Source organism: Micromys minutus, assembly GCF_963924665.1.
Source record: "Micromys minutus genome assembly, chromosome: 2".
Taxonomy (NCBI): domain Eukaryota; kingdom Metazoa; phylum Chordata; class Mammalia; order Rodentia; family Muridae; genus Micromys; species Micromys minutus.
The window spans coordinates 56,024,111-56,037,447 of record NC_137971.1 but is presented as its reverse complement, the minus strand read 5'-3'; the positions used below and the strand labels follow the sequence as shown (position 1 = coordinate 56,037,447).

The 13,337-nt window shown below is 48.7% G+C and overlaps 1 protein-coding gene across 2 annotated transcripts in view; it reads right to left on the bottom strand.

Moving 5' to 3' along the window:
- Nucleotides 1–12,592, bottom strand: part of CARS1 (cysteinyl-tRNA synthetase 1) — a 42,283-nt gene extending 29,691 nt beyond the window's left edge. Inside the window, exons 1-5 of one of the 2 annotated variants that reach the window (XM_080912367.1) lie at nucleotides 12,512–12,592; nucleotides 6,023–6,271; nucleotides 2,381–2,472; nucleotides 969–1,057; nucleotides 266–362 (exon numbers count right to left, since the gene is read on the bottom strand). In XM_080912367.1, the coding sequence (XP_080768493.1) occupies nucleotides 266–362; nucleotides 969–1,057; nucleotides 2,381–2,472; nucleotides 6,023–6,271; nucleotides 12,512–12,536 (552 nt within the window). In that variant the 5' untranslated portion in view covers nucleotides 12,537–12,592. The remainder of the gene's footprint in view (nucleotides 1–265; nucleotides 363–968; nucleotides 1,058–2,380; nucleotides 2,473–6,022; nucleotides 6,272–12,511) is intronic. The other variant, XM_080912368.1, reaches the window with a different exon arrangement.
- Between the last annotated feature and the right edge of the window lie 745 nt (nucleotides 12,593–13,337).

Sequence of the window (13,337 nt, the reverse complement as noted above, 5' to 3'; positions counted from 1 at the left end):
GACTCTACATCTGCATAAACTGTATCAGTTCACAGCAGGGACTCAGTGTTTATTAGGTCAGACATGAGCCTGCCTCCCCTCCAGCCCATCTGTCCATCCAAACAGTCCTGAAACTCCGTACACAGTCCAGACTGGCCTCACACTCAAATCACCAAGTCTCAGTCTTCTAGGTGATGGTCAGCAGCTGTATTTTCTTATCTTAAAGGCCTGCTTCTTCTCTTGTCACCCGTTCAAGTCTGAATGTTAACACAGGCGCTCCCTTTACCTTATCATCAATGTCTGTGATGTTCATGCAGTAAAAGACATCATACTGGAAGTAATCCCTCAGCACCCTCCTCAGGATATCAAAAGAGATGTAGGACCTGAAGCAATGGAAAGCACAATTTCCCAGCTGGCACACAGTGCCTGTTAGTTTGATATTGCAAGAAGAACATGAACAGATTGATTGCCCTAAAACTGAAAACACCCCCAAATCCTGTTTTCTGAGCACCCACATGATGCCGCAAAGACAAACTTCCATGTTATAAAATATTTCATGAACAAAAGTGTTATGAATTAAAATTAGACTATGTGTATATGATATACATGAAATAAGTAAATGCTATGTTTCAGTATGAGTTCTATCCCCCAAGACTTCCTGCTTATATGAAAATAGTCCAAAATCTGAAAACCTGCGGCCCTCAGCACCGGGACCAGGCACCTGGGGCTAAGGAAATTCAGCTCATTAGGGGCAGGCTCCACAGCTTTGACCCCATCAGCCATCAACTCTGAAAAGTCACACCCATTAATGTGTGCGTCTGTGTGGGTCAGGGAAAGGGTCCCAGCCCACTACACCTAAGGTCTGCATGTCTGGTACATATCACATGTTCACTGGGGTAGATTCCAGAATGGCAAGCACAGCACCTGTATACTTCCCCTTTCCACTGCCTTTAGTCGTCCACCAGTAGATTCCCCAGCATCAGACCCACCTGGCATGTCCCATGTGAGATGCATCATAGACAGTCGGCCCGCAACAGTACCACGTCACCTTCTTCCCATCTTGAGGTATAAATACATCCTTGTTAAAAAACAAGGAATGCCATCACCAGAAACTCAAGACACTCCACAGCACAGCAAGAGGAGCCACAAACAGCACGCTAACCGACGGCTGAGGGCCATTTATTTGTGAGCCAGAATCTGGATTTGAATTCACAGTCCTCCTACCTCCACCTCCCAAATACTTGGATGACAGGCCTGAGCCACAACCAGCAAGGTCTCCTGTCTCCTGTTTTACTGATAAAGTCATGGCATTCAGTAAGCTGTGTCGTGAGAGCCCTGAGGTGTCCTCACCCCCTCCCTCCATGGAGCTCTCCTGCTCAGAGTGGAGAAGGGAACAAAGTTTCTGTTGTGAAAATGTCAGCTTAGCAAAAATTAAGCTAACAAATACCAGCCTGAATCCTAAAAGCTCTTGACAACCACCTCAGGAGATTGGCACTGATGCCACCTTCCTCAGATAAAGAACAAAAGGCTAGCCAAGGTCTGTCCTTCCCAGAGGAGCCTGGCTTAGGGGCCAAAGCATCCAAACACTCATAGACTTCTCTGGGGGTGTCACTGTCAGCGTGTTATATATGTTACAGGTCTGGGACCTGTCCCAGACATGTCTCCTGCTTTCTGAGCACATGACCAAACACTCAGCCAGTGTGCTGGAGATATGACTGCATACTGCTTTGACAGACCTGAATTCAGTTCCCAGTACCCATGCTGGATGGCTCACAGCCACCTGTAACTTTAGTTCTAAGGGACCTGAAGCCTCTGGCCTCTGTGGACACTGTATTCACATACTTATACCTCCAAACAGACACATGTATATACATATAATTAAAAGCAAAACATAAAAAAATTATAACCATCCTACAACTGGAGAGCTTTCTGAAGCCTGTGCCACTATGGGTGTGAGCTAAGTATAACAAACCATGATGAGCCTGTCAAGTCAGGAGGCTGTACTGGTTTCCTGCCACATGCTGGGGCTCCAACACTATCTGACGGGTTCCCTAATCTGCTTGGTTTAGGACAGTGTATGGCAGCCATGAGTCCTCCTGAAAGCTGCCAGCACTTGGCTTGGCTGTTATTAACCTTGAACACTCAGGCCTGGTCAATGCTGGGAGGCCAGCAGGCGGCTTCCCCAAAGCACATGGACAAGGCAACTGTGCCCTGGTTTCAGAGCACAGCTTTGTCTGGGTTGTAGAGGCCAAGGCAGAGAAGTAACAGAAGATGCAGAGGCCATAGTACAGCACTGGAGTAACAGAAGGACCCTAAGTCTAAACTGAGGAAACATGGGAGCTATGTGGTTAGCAGACTATGATTTGCCCTGCAAGGGCACAGGGCATCCTAACTTTCTTACCTTGTTCCGGGTGAGGCTATTGTACAGGCGGAGCCTGCAGGGCTCAGTCCCTGCTGGCGGGGACCACTGAGGCTGCACTCGCCGGCCTTTACCTGGAGGCAGAAGAGCAGATGGATCACATGGCAGCATTCTGTAGTACAAGTGGGTCACCTCTGGCTCTCAACACCAGGGTTGAACAATAGCGTTTGTGCTCTGAGACAGATACTCATTTTGTAGCCCTGGCTGTTCTAGAACTTCCCATGTAGTTCAGGCTGGCCTCAAACTAAGGATCCTCTGGCCTCAGTGTTGTCAGTGCTGGGCTTAAAGGCATGTGGTTTGTGATTTTTCAGCTCACATTCTACTGTTGCATCCCAACAAACAAGACTTCGAGAGACTCAAGAACACCACATGGCATGCTACACACCTCCCACCACCACTTGGTCATGCTCCCTTCTAGTCACACGCTGCTGTCCATGCGTCTGGGTCTCCATAGGCTCTGACTATGAAGTGGCAATAGCACTGTAGCCCTGACTGCCTCTAGCTCTCAGGATCCTTTGCCTGGGCAAGGTAAGAATCTGTGGACACTTTGTGACACACGGACCACCTCCAAGTCACCAAGTGCAGCAAAGATCAAGGTAAGAATGGCCTCCAGCCCCTTGTCGGCCCCACAACCCAGCCTCTTTCTCTCAGGCAGTGCCTGCTGTCTGGCTACTACACGACAGTCACTCTTTAGCATGTATCTTCCCTGAAGACAGACCTGTTTCTAGAAAAGTTGTCCCTAATCTGCATGCTTCAGTACTCTGTCACAACGGTGATGCTCAAGCCTCACAATCTCAGTCCAGAAAAGCTGACTGAAGCCCACCAGGAAACCATGTGATCACCCACAGTCTGTCCATGCTGTCGGGCATACCTGCCTTCCTCCTCAGTACTGCTGAGAGCCAGGCACTGTGTTGCTCTCCCATGCAGGTCTACATGTATGGATCTCACTTGGCCACCTGTGGCAGACCGTCTATCAGCCCCCCTCACCTCTAATGAGCAGAGGTGGAAGGTCTTGAACTGACCTGGTCCTGGTCTTCTCTCACCATGGATACTTCTCTTGCAACTGGCCACCTCTGGCTCCTATGCAAAATTGACTATAAATGCCACAATGCATGAGCAGGTCTACCTGTTGATTCTGCTTTAAGAGTCACAGAGAAATTTGTTATGGGCACAGGCCATTTCCAGGCTCCATTCTTGCCCAGATCATATTAGACAGAAAAGAAGAGACTGGTAAAGGGGAGGACCATCACTGTGTGGAAGGTAGATGAGGGAGGTGACATTGGTCAGCAGCAAGCAGGAGCTCCTTCCTCCAAGTTAAGTGTGGGATCCCATCACAGGTAGACACAGGCTGGGATAGAAGAAAACTCCAAAACCTTCACCAGACACCAAGTTCAGTCTCAGCTTACTCTGAGCACACTAGTACCTGACCAGAATATATCTCAGTGTGATGGAGGATTCTGAAACTGTCCTTCCTCAAAAGACTCAGAGGTGACAATAAAAATGGAGGTGCGGCTGGATTCTCACAAGGGACACTACCAAGGGCTGCACACCGAAGGCTGCCACAGCCCCACAGCCAGTGATAGTCTTTAAGCTTATCTGGCAGAGACACATTGAAAACCAGTGCAATAGAGCAAGATACATAACAGTCTGCCTTGCACGGGCTCTCTGGGTCAACAGGGCATACAGGTGAGGTTCTTAGACTCTTCCTGAACTCACAACCCAATGACCCACAATAGTTTCCTAGGTGTTGTCAGCCTGTTTAGGTTTCTTCTGAAACAGTCACTTCACACAAACACACGAAAACAGTCCCACTCCAGGCCAGGCACCCGTGATGGCATAAGTCCTGGTATTGAAAGTGTCGCTGACTACAAAACAGACAGCTTTCTAACACAACACAGACAGTTACAATTTGAAAATAGGATGCAAAGGGCTGGAGATCCAAAGATGAAGAAGCTGAGAAGCAATAGCCAGCCCCTAGAGTGTGAGGTAATGCTTGAGCCCCACATACAGGTGAGAGCTCCCAAACAAGTTCAAAGCCCCGGCCACACACAGGGTGACAGAGGGAAGGATGGTGAGAAGTGGACTGGCTCCTCAGGAAGGGAACTATGAAGACTAAAAAGAACACACACACTTTCCACGTTAGAGAGGATACTTTGCTGCTAAGGCCTCAGCTTTGAGGTGGCAAGATGTGACATATTTTACGTACAGAGCAGCAAGCAGTGAGACCGGTGGGCTATGCTGTGGGCTTCAAGTGAGCAAGTGCTCTCATTTGGAAAGCATGCTTTAGAAGACACTCAGGACAAGGAGAATTCTAATCCCCATAGCCATATGGAGGCAGACAGAGCTACTGTCAATCCAGAGACACGTGCAGACACTAGACTCTGGAGCCTGGGCCTGCCAAAAGCCAGTACATGGTTACAGGCAGCACAGCTCCATCCTCCTTCTCCTCCAGCCATGCTTTTGTATGTTTTTGTTTATGGGATCTGACCTAATACATTTTCTTCACAAGATTACAAGATCCTGATGGCCCTGTGGGGTAGCTGTGGTGCTAAAGGAAGCAAGGCAATTCTGTTAGTGCTGCCCTTGGTCAATCTTCCAATCAACAGCATCCCCCAGAGAAACCTCAGTAGATAGTGGCTGACTGTAGTGGGAGACCCTTCTCTTCATGAGGCCCCCGAAGAAGCAATGCTCTGCTGTGTCCACTGACACAAATAGTGGTGTGTCTGTTTGGTTCTTCCCAGGACCATAAATGAAGCCTAGATGGGTGGCTGTTGAAACCAGGGTCCATCCCCAATTTCCTTCCTACTGCTATAACTTAGAGTTGGGGCACAGTATTCAATCTGACTCCCTGAAACCTTTGGAGAAGACACTGGTGTTACATCTGGAACTCAGTTAACATCTGGGACACAATGTTGAACACAGGAATAGCAGAGGTCCAGAGAAGACTATCTATGCAGCCATACTTCCTACCTAGGCTGGAGCAGGGTTTTACTTGGAATAATACAGAAAAATCAAGACATCTCCTGACTCTAGAAGACCCTTCAATATGCTCCAGGTTTCCAACCCAAGCTTAAAAAGCCTCAAGGAGGCCACCAGGAGGGACAACCATATGTCAGCACTCAGCCACATGAAAAAGTGTATTACAACAATGGAAATCTGGGGCTCAAGGGCCTCAGGAAACTTCAGAAAGAAGCACCCACAGAAGAGAGCATTCCCATATAGCCAGATCAAGATGACAAATGATTTGCGTCCCAAGCCAGAGGCGCCTCACCATCCTAACAAATGTGCCCAGGGACACCAGCAGCACTCACAGGCACGACTGAAGTCATCTTAAAGCACAGACAAGAGACTTATGTGTTTTTTGAAAGTTCAATATCAATGAATACAGCTCTGATATTTAGTGAAATTGCACCTGAAGAGAAACAAATGTAAGCTATGGGACTAAAGACAAGAACCAAGAACCACAAGCTGCTACCAGCAAAGCATTAGCTAAACCCCAAGACAGGCCTGTAGCATCTAGTATGGCCCAAAGAGGTCCCAAAGGTTTCTCTGGGCAGGATATTCACTGCCCTGTAGTACCTCATGCTCTTGACCTTGAAGCAGAGGTTCACTGCTGTTACTCACTTGCTTGGAGCCTGCAGGGCTCGCCTCTGCCTTGGGGGCCACCCAGGAGCGCTTCTATGTGCCTGAACCACCGGGCCACGTGGAAGAGCCTTGAGTCAGCGGGAGGGGCCGAGAGCTGCCTGAACACGTCCACATCTGCCTGGGATAGGGAGTACCCCTGGACATAGCTACGCGTGCTGAGGTGTTGGTCCAGGGCCTGTACCCTGGCTGCCTCGTCACTAATGCTCAGAATGGACCTGTAGTCGGTAGCTGCAAAGACAGAGGGCACAGGATGTCAGAGGGCAACCCATGACATCAGGCAGGCAGGCAAGCAGGCAGAAGAGCACGTCAGACAATTGAGTAGGGGAGATACTAACATCAGACAGGCAGGTAAGAGGGCATGGGATAGAAAAATGAAGAGGTCACAGGATGTCAGGCATGCGCAAAAAAAGCTGCCAAGGAACAAGAGCCAGACAGCTGTGTTTGTCAAAGCCATTTCCTGCATGTCAGACATCCAGAAAAGGAAGGACCACAGAGTGGGCATGCGGAGAAGTGGGTGGCAGGAGGAAGGCAGGGTGACAGTGGAGTAGGTAAGGTTTCCTCCAAGAACCTTAAGGAAAGGTTTCCCACGTATACTGAGATGGTCTGTAGTGCCATGAGTGATGTAAATGCCCGGAACTGTGTACTTTAAAATGGCTAACTTGGCTTAGGCATTTTGATGTATACCTTTAATCCTAGCAGAGGCAGACCCAATCTCTGGGAGATGTAGCTCAGAGCACTCACCTAAAAAGTATAAGGGATGCCCAACACCACAAAATAAACTAATCAATTAATGAAATGCTACTTGTATGCTCGGGGAGGGTAGCAGCTGAAGAGCCCTCAGCATATGACATAGCCATGCATAAGCCTGTAGAGTGGAACAAACATGGCTTCCAGAAAGGAAAAACCATATATCTCCCTAGGTTCTCCAAACCCACTAAGAGTGCTCAGGGCTGCCAGGAGGAACTAGTCTGAGGACACCTGACTCCTCCACTGGGGCACCTTCTACAAAGAGTGTAATAGCTACAACTGCCATCGCCCACACCCCTGAGAGTGTACAGATTCCAGGCAATGTTCTGCATGAGCTCCAGGAGGATAGAACTCTGAGCTTCTATCATGGCTGGACTTTTACATCATGCCTTGGCTAATTTTATGTCAACTTGGTATAAGCTAGTCATTTAGGAAAAGTGAGCCTCAGCTGTAAACATTCCATTACCAGAATAGCCTAGGAGCAAGCCTGTAGCACATTTTATGAATTAGTCATTGAGAGCCAGCCCACTGTGGTGGTGCCATTACTGGGTACGTATTAAGAAAGCAGGCTGAGCAAGTCATGAGGAGCAAGCCAGTTAACAGCACTCCTCCATGGCCTCTGCATCAGCAATTGCCTTCAGGTTTCCTGCCCTGTTTTGAGTTCCTGCTCCACTTCCTTCAGCAATACAGAATGTCACCTGAGAGTTGAAGAAATAAACCCATTCTTTCCCTGGGTGGTTTTTGGTCATGCTATTCTATCACAGCAGTAGAAATCCTAGGACACACTGCATGCTCTGTATCTTCTCCTCTGTACTCACCTGTAATTCCAAACAATGAAGGTAAAGTTAGTTTGTAGAAGGAAGCACCCATGTTTGAAAATGATGTCAAACTGTGTGGCAGACACAGTGCTGAAGCAAAGATTTGATGGAATAGGATCTGCCCAACTCTCACAAGAAAGAGGAAAGGGAAGCTACATAAGGGGCAGCACTGAGAGAAAAAAGGGAGGAGGCAGTTTTACCAGGTGAGTTTTACGAGACAGGTGAAGACAGAATGAGACAGAGAATGAGAAAGAGACCGAAGATGAGAATATATTTCCAAAGTTAGTATGAGGCCAAGTAGAGCTATTCAGGAGAGGCCAAGAGAGAGACAGTAGATTGAATCAGTCAGCTTGGAAAACAGTTTGAGCCAGAACAGCCAACTAGAGTTCAGAAGGAACTAGAAAGGGCAATCGTATTCAGCAGGTCTCAGGCTGAAAACATTCTAGGCCTAGATTAGATGGTACAGAGGTTAGAAGCTTCTAGGACTAGGCCTGGGTTAGCTGACTTAGGCAGTAAGCCTCGGGATAACAATTACTACAGGAGAATAAAAGTTGCTTTTACAATTCCCAGTTTCAGTTTCCTTTCCTTCTTTAAGCAAGGAGCTCTCAGGACCCAGTTGTGGCCTTTGAAGGTGAAGGAGCTAGATCTGGGCCTTCAGCTCTACAAAGAGGACCCTCCAACTGCATTTTCACCACTGCCTCTAGGTCACTTGGGTGAAATTAACAGGACATCTCTTCCCAGACAAATGCTACCTAAGAAGGAAGGCAGTCCCAGCCCCTGCCTAGCAGTTCCTGAGCACCACTGAGCCATGCCCAGGAAAACTCCAAACATTTACTTCATTGCTTCTGTTTTCTCTAAGTACCCACCAGGGTCCCTAATGATAACTGCAAAGGCCAGTGCTGGGAAATAGCACCGGGCTGCAGGGTGCTTTGGGAGTGGGCCTAGCTAGCAGGCTAAGCACCTGTCCTCTTCAGAAGGAACCACCCTTAACAGCAGAAGCCTCATAAAGCCTGGGAACACTAAGTGCAATTACACTTAACATGCTTTACAAACCTCTGGCAAAAAGCCAGCACCAGGCTTGCTGCTGTCATTACTGTAATTGCTCCTGCATTACATGATTGTAACCACTGAAGTACTCCAGAAGCTCCCTGAGGAATGTGCCAGACCACAGGATGCCAAAGGCTCTGGGCAGAGCAGCTCAGACCACCATGAAGGAGCAAAGCTTGGCCAGGTGAGAAGGGGAACTGAGACTGTGTAGGATGGTCCAACTGGAGCTGTGCAGACACTCCTGAAGGAAAAGCCTAGAACAGTTCAGCTTTTTCAGGGTAGTTGGTGAAGCCATTCCCCCAGCTTCTCATTGCTCAACAAAAGAGTTCCTTCTAGGCACATTCTGCAAAACTGATGTCACACATCATGCCCAAACTACTCTGCCTCCACAGAAGCTCAGATCTGAAGCTCATCCCTTGAACATACAAAGAGCAGAGCCCTTTGATGGTGGGACTGTCCCAAAGGTGGACTTTAACTGACACTGTTGTGAACTCTGCCAAACATCCACTGAGACTACACAGGAACTAGCATTCAGCACAATGAAGAAGCAAAAGTCACTTCCAATGACCCATAGTCCTAATATGTAGAATGCAGCATCCTGCCTGGTTCTTTACATCAGCATTCATACCTGCTCTCAGCACCTGTCCCTGTCCCCTTCCAAGTACACTGGAAGAAAGCATTTCTTGGGGCAGCTCCCTAAGCTCCTAGAGGGTAAGTCAGCCTTGACTTGACAGGGGGCTATACCGTCACTTGCTCTTGACCTTCTTTTGTCTACTACTGCCACTATTGCTAAAGGGTCCCTCAAAACCCTCAGCTTGCAGATGTCCCAACAACACCCACACCTGCAGATTGTTTCCTCTTAGCAAAAGCATCCCTTGGGCCCTCTAAGCAGCTCCTGCTTCTCCTTTCCTATGCCACCAGGAGCTGCTGCTACTCATGATGCCAGGAACAATATCCCAGGAACACAGGGCCCACACAGATGAACAAACGTCTGCATCTTTCAAAAAAGGTCCATTTTTCTGTTTTCTACTTCTTGTACCTGGCAATGAGAATCAACCTGGTCATTCTAAGAGAGTCTGAGGAAGGGTTGCTGCATGGTGGCAGAAGTCCCTGTGCCAAGGGGTACCTCGCCTGTCACTATGTCATTAGCTGTGGTAATGGCAGACTGAATCACTTCATTTCTCTAGACCTCAGGGTGCTCATCTGTACAGGAAGGTCACAAGGAAGACAGGTGCCATTATAATTGCTCTGGAACTTGTACTGAGACAGTACACATTAGGTACGATTATGAAGACTGTGTGGTTAAACTATGGGGAAAACCTGGTATCTGAGATGAGCTCCACCTATCAGAGGTCCTGAAATTAGCCGGCTATCCCATACTCTGGGTCACTTTGTGCCCCGTGTCATCCAGTTTCGGCCATCTTCTAAGGAAATAAGAAAAGGCAGTCACCAAATGCCCTCAAGTTGCAACTAAAGACCATCTCTGTACTGTGGCTTTCCGGTTCCGGAGTGCTTTTATGTTGTTTGAGACAGGATCCCATGTAGTCCAGGCTGCTCTCAAACTGGTAATCCTGCCTCATCTCCCAGGGTGTAAGAATTACTAATGTGTACCCACAGAGCTTTGTTGGATTTGTTGAAAGTGACCATCTTCCCAAAGTCTCTTTTTTTCTTTATTTCTTTTCTGTTAATTTGTTTGAGACAAAGTTTCACTATGTATCTATGACTGGCCTCAAACTTGCTACTAGACCAGGCTGGACTTGAATTCCCAGAGATCCCCTTACCTCTGCTTTTGGAGCACTAAAATGACTGAAGGACAGGCACATGCCACCACACCCACCGCTGCCCATTCCTGGATTTTCATTGAAGTTCTGACTCTTGGGTCATCTACCCTTAGGACTTGTGATCTGTACACCATATATACATTTTTATTTAAAAGCCAAAGAGGAAGTTAGGTGTTGAGATACCTGCCATCCCTGCAGGAGGCAGAAGAATCAGGAATTCCAGCCTGGGCTATATGAAACCCTGTCTCAATGAGATGGATGGATGGATAGAGAAATGGACAGATAGAGGGAGAAAGGGAGGGAATCACAGAGTCTCAATTCTTGACAGACCTGGTCCTTACACACCAGGCACTGTTCCAAGTTCTTCCTATGTACTCATTCAATGCCTACACCACCCTTAGAGGCAGAAACCATTTCCTGTATTGTTATGAGTATGGGCACAGTTGTGATCATAGACCTGTTGGGCAGCTCAGGGTGGAACTGCTGGCCATGCTGCTGTGTTACATTAGTCTAGGTGGACTTCTAAAAGCTGCTGTGGGTGGTGAGGCAACTAGAATCTAGGCATGTCAGTTGAGTGGAATACTGGACTACAAAGCTAGGTACCATTGTCACTAGGAACATGCTAAGCAGTCTTGTCATCTAGGTACTCAAGCGATCAGAACCACCTACCTAGAACTCAGCAAGGCTACAGAAAGCACAGAGGACCACAGGACGCTGGAGATCTTGGTACACCCTACACTGCAGACAGATAACTGAGAAGTCAGAACTCACATCTAATTTCTGCCTGCATCACAGAGGCTAAAACGTACACCAAGCGTTCTGCCTTTGAGGCTTGCTTCCAACTTTTCAGGATCTGGGCCAAGGCCTCTGCTCTTTCTAGAACCCACTTGATAAAAAGACAACGAGAAAAGACTGCTTTTCAGAGATCTGCCAAGACCCAGGGGTGACATAAGTGACTGCCTTCTGAGGAAGTCTCCCAACTGGCAATAAAGTAAGATGGCCAATGATGCTGTGACAGTGATGCTCTGACTGGACAGGTCCCTGGCCAATGATGCTGTGACAGTGATGCTCTGACTGGACACGTCCCTGTGGTGACTGCTGACCACACTGGAGATTAAAGCCTTCATAAAACTCCAAGCTCTTTCATGTATGTGTACACGGAGCCCTTGCTTCCTCTGCCCTACTTCCCTAAGTACCAACCTCATGTGCCCTTCCACCCACCTGCTTGGGCAGAAGACCAAAATAATCTTTGGGCCTTTGCCTCACCCCCAAAGTCCAGCCAGGGCAGGAGAAAGAGAGGTGAGATCTCAAACAGGCACCAGCTGGAGAGAGGCTACTTGATACAGGACCGTCTGAGTCTCCTACTGCTGAGTATCCAAGGGGTCTTTAGCCTTAACCCAATCACAAAACTGAAGCTGAGGAAGGGATGGGCTTACAAAACCAGAGGCAAGTCTCACCAAGCAGTACTGTAGCTTCAGGGAGTCATGGCAGCCTACCCTGGGGGTCCTGGCCTGCCACTGTCCTCTAAATCACTAGCCATCCCCAGGACTTTGGTTTGGCACTGCCCACTTGGGGCACAGCTGTCCCCACAGTCTTATCTGAAGATTTTTTTTTATCCCAGAGCCCTTGACTGGATACTATCCACCTGAGGATCCATCTCTGCCCACATCAGCCACTGCCAAATCCAGCTCTCTAGCCTGCCATTGCTCACCTGGGCATGCACTGTTCCTAGAGCCACTGCCCAACAACCTACACTCTAGAGCCCTAGCTGGTCACTTCCCGCCCAGGGATTCTCTGTCCAACAGCCTTTGCCTACCACTGCCCATTTGGGTCATTGCTATCCTCAGATCACTGGTCTGGGCACTCCCACTATCCTCACAGACACGACCTAGGCATTGCGTCCCTGGGTCATGCTGCCCTCCACCCCAGCTTCGCTTGACATAACCACTGCTGCTGCCACAGCACCGGCCTGGGCACTGCCTCCTTGGACCATGCTGCCCACAAACCCCTAACCTGGTACTGCCTATTCGGGCCATGCTGTCCCCAGAGCCCCACAGTCATCCCGCAAGCCTCACCCTGCTCCGCGGAGGAACCTGCCATCACTGGGAAGCGAGACCCGCGACTGCCGCCACAGACGCTTTCCAGAATCTGATGCAACCGCGGCACCGGAAGTCCCGCCCCACAGTCATCTTCCGGGCTGGTTCAGTAGCTAGGCAACTGCGAACTAACGCCGGCGTGGGGCATGATGGGAGAATACGCCTACGTTGGCGGGGAACTTAACTTACTTGAGCTGCTATAGAGGACTGGTAGGGGCGGGACGAAACGAAGGAATGGGCGGGGCGAGGAATGAAAGGAAAAGGCTAGTAATTTTCCACCAGCCTCACCGTGCGGAGTAACCCCTCGAACGAACGAAACGAAGGAATGGGAGGGGCAAGGAGCTGGGTAGAGGGGCGGGGTGAAGAGAGCAGAGGTTAAGAAGATGCAAGGAAGGGGCGGGGCAAGAGATTCAGCGAGTAGGAGGGAGGGGCGAGGAAGACACCCTTGTCTGAGATACTCTCCAAGAGGCCATAAACCAGTAAACAGACTGTTATACACTCTCATAAATCCTTTTCTTTCCTGTGTGTATGATGTCGCCTCCCAAGGCACACCGCCAGAGGGAGCTTTGTGAAAAAAAATGAAAAGTATTATTTTAAAAACATAGCCAGCTACATAGTAAGACCCTGTCTCAAAATTAAAAAAAAACAAAAAAAACAAAAAAACTGTTTTTGAGGTTGGAAGACAGTTCGGTGGTTAAGAGCAACGCAGCTGTTCTGGAGTATGCAGGTTCAATTTCTAGCAATCAAAACCGCTCACAACCAGTTATAACTCCAGTTCCAGGAGATCCTAATCCTCTTTGTGGGC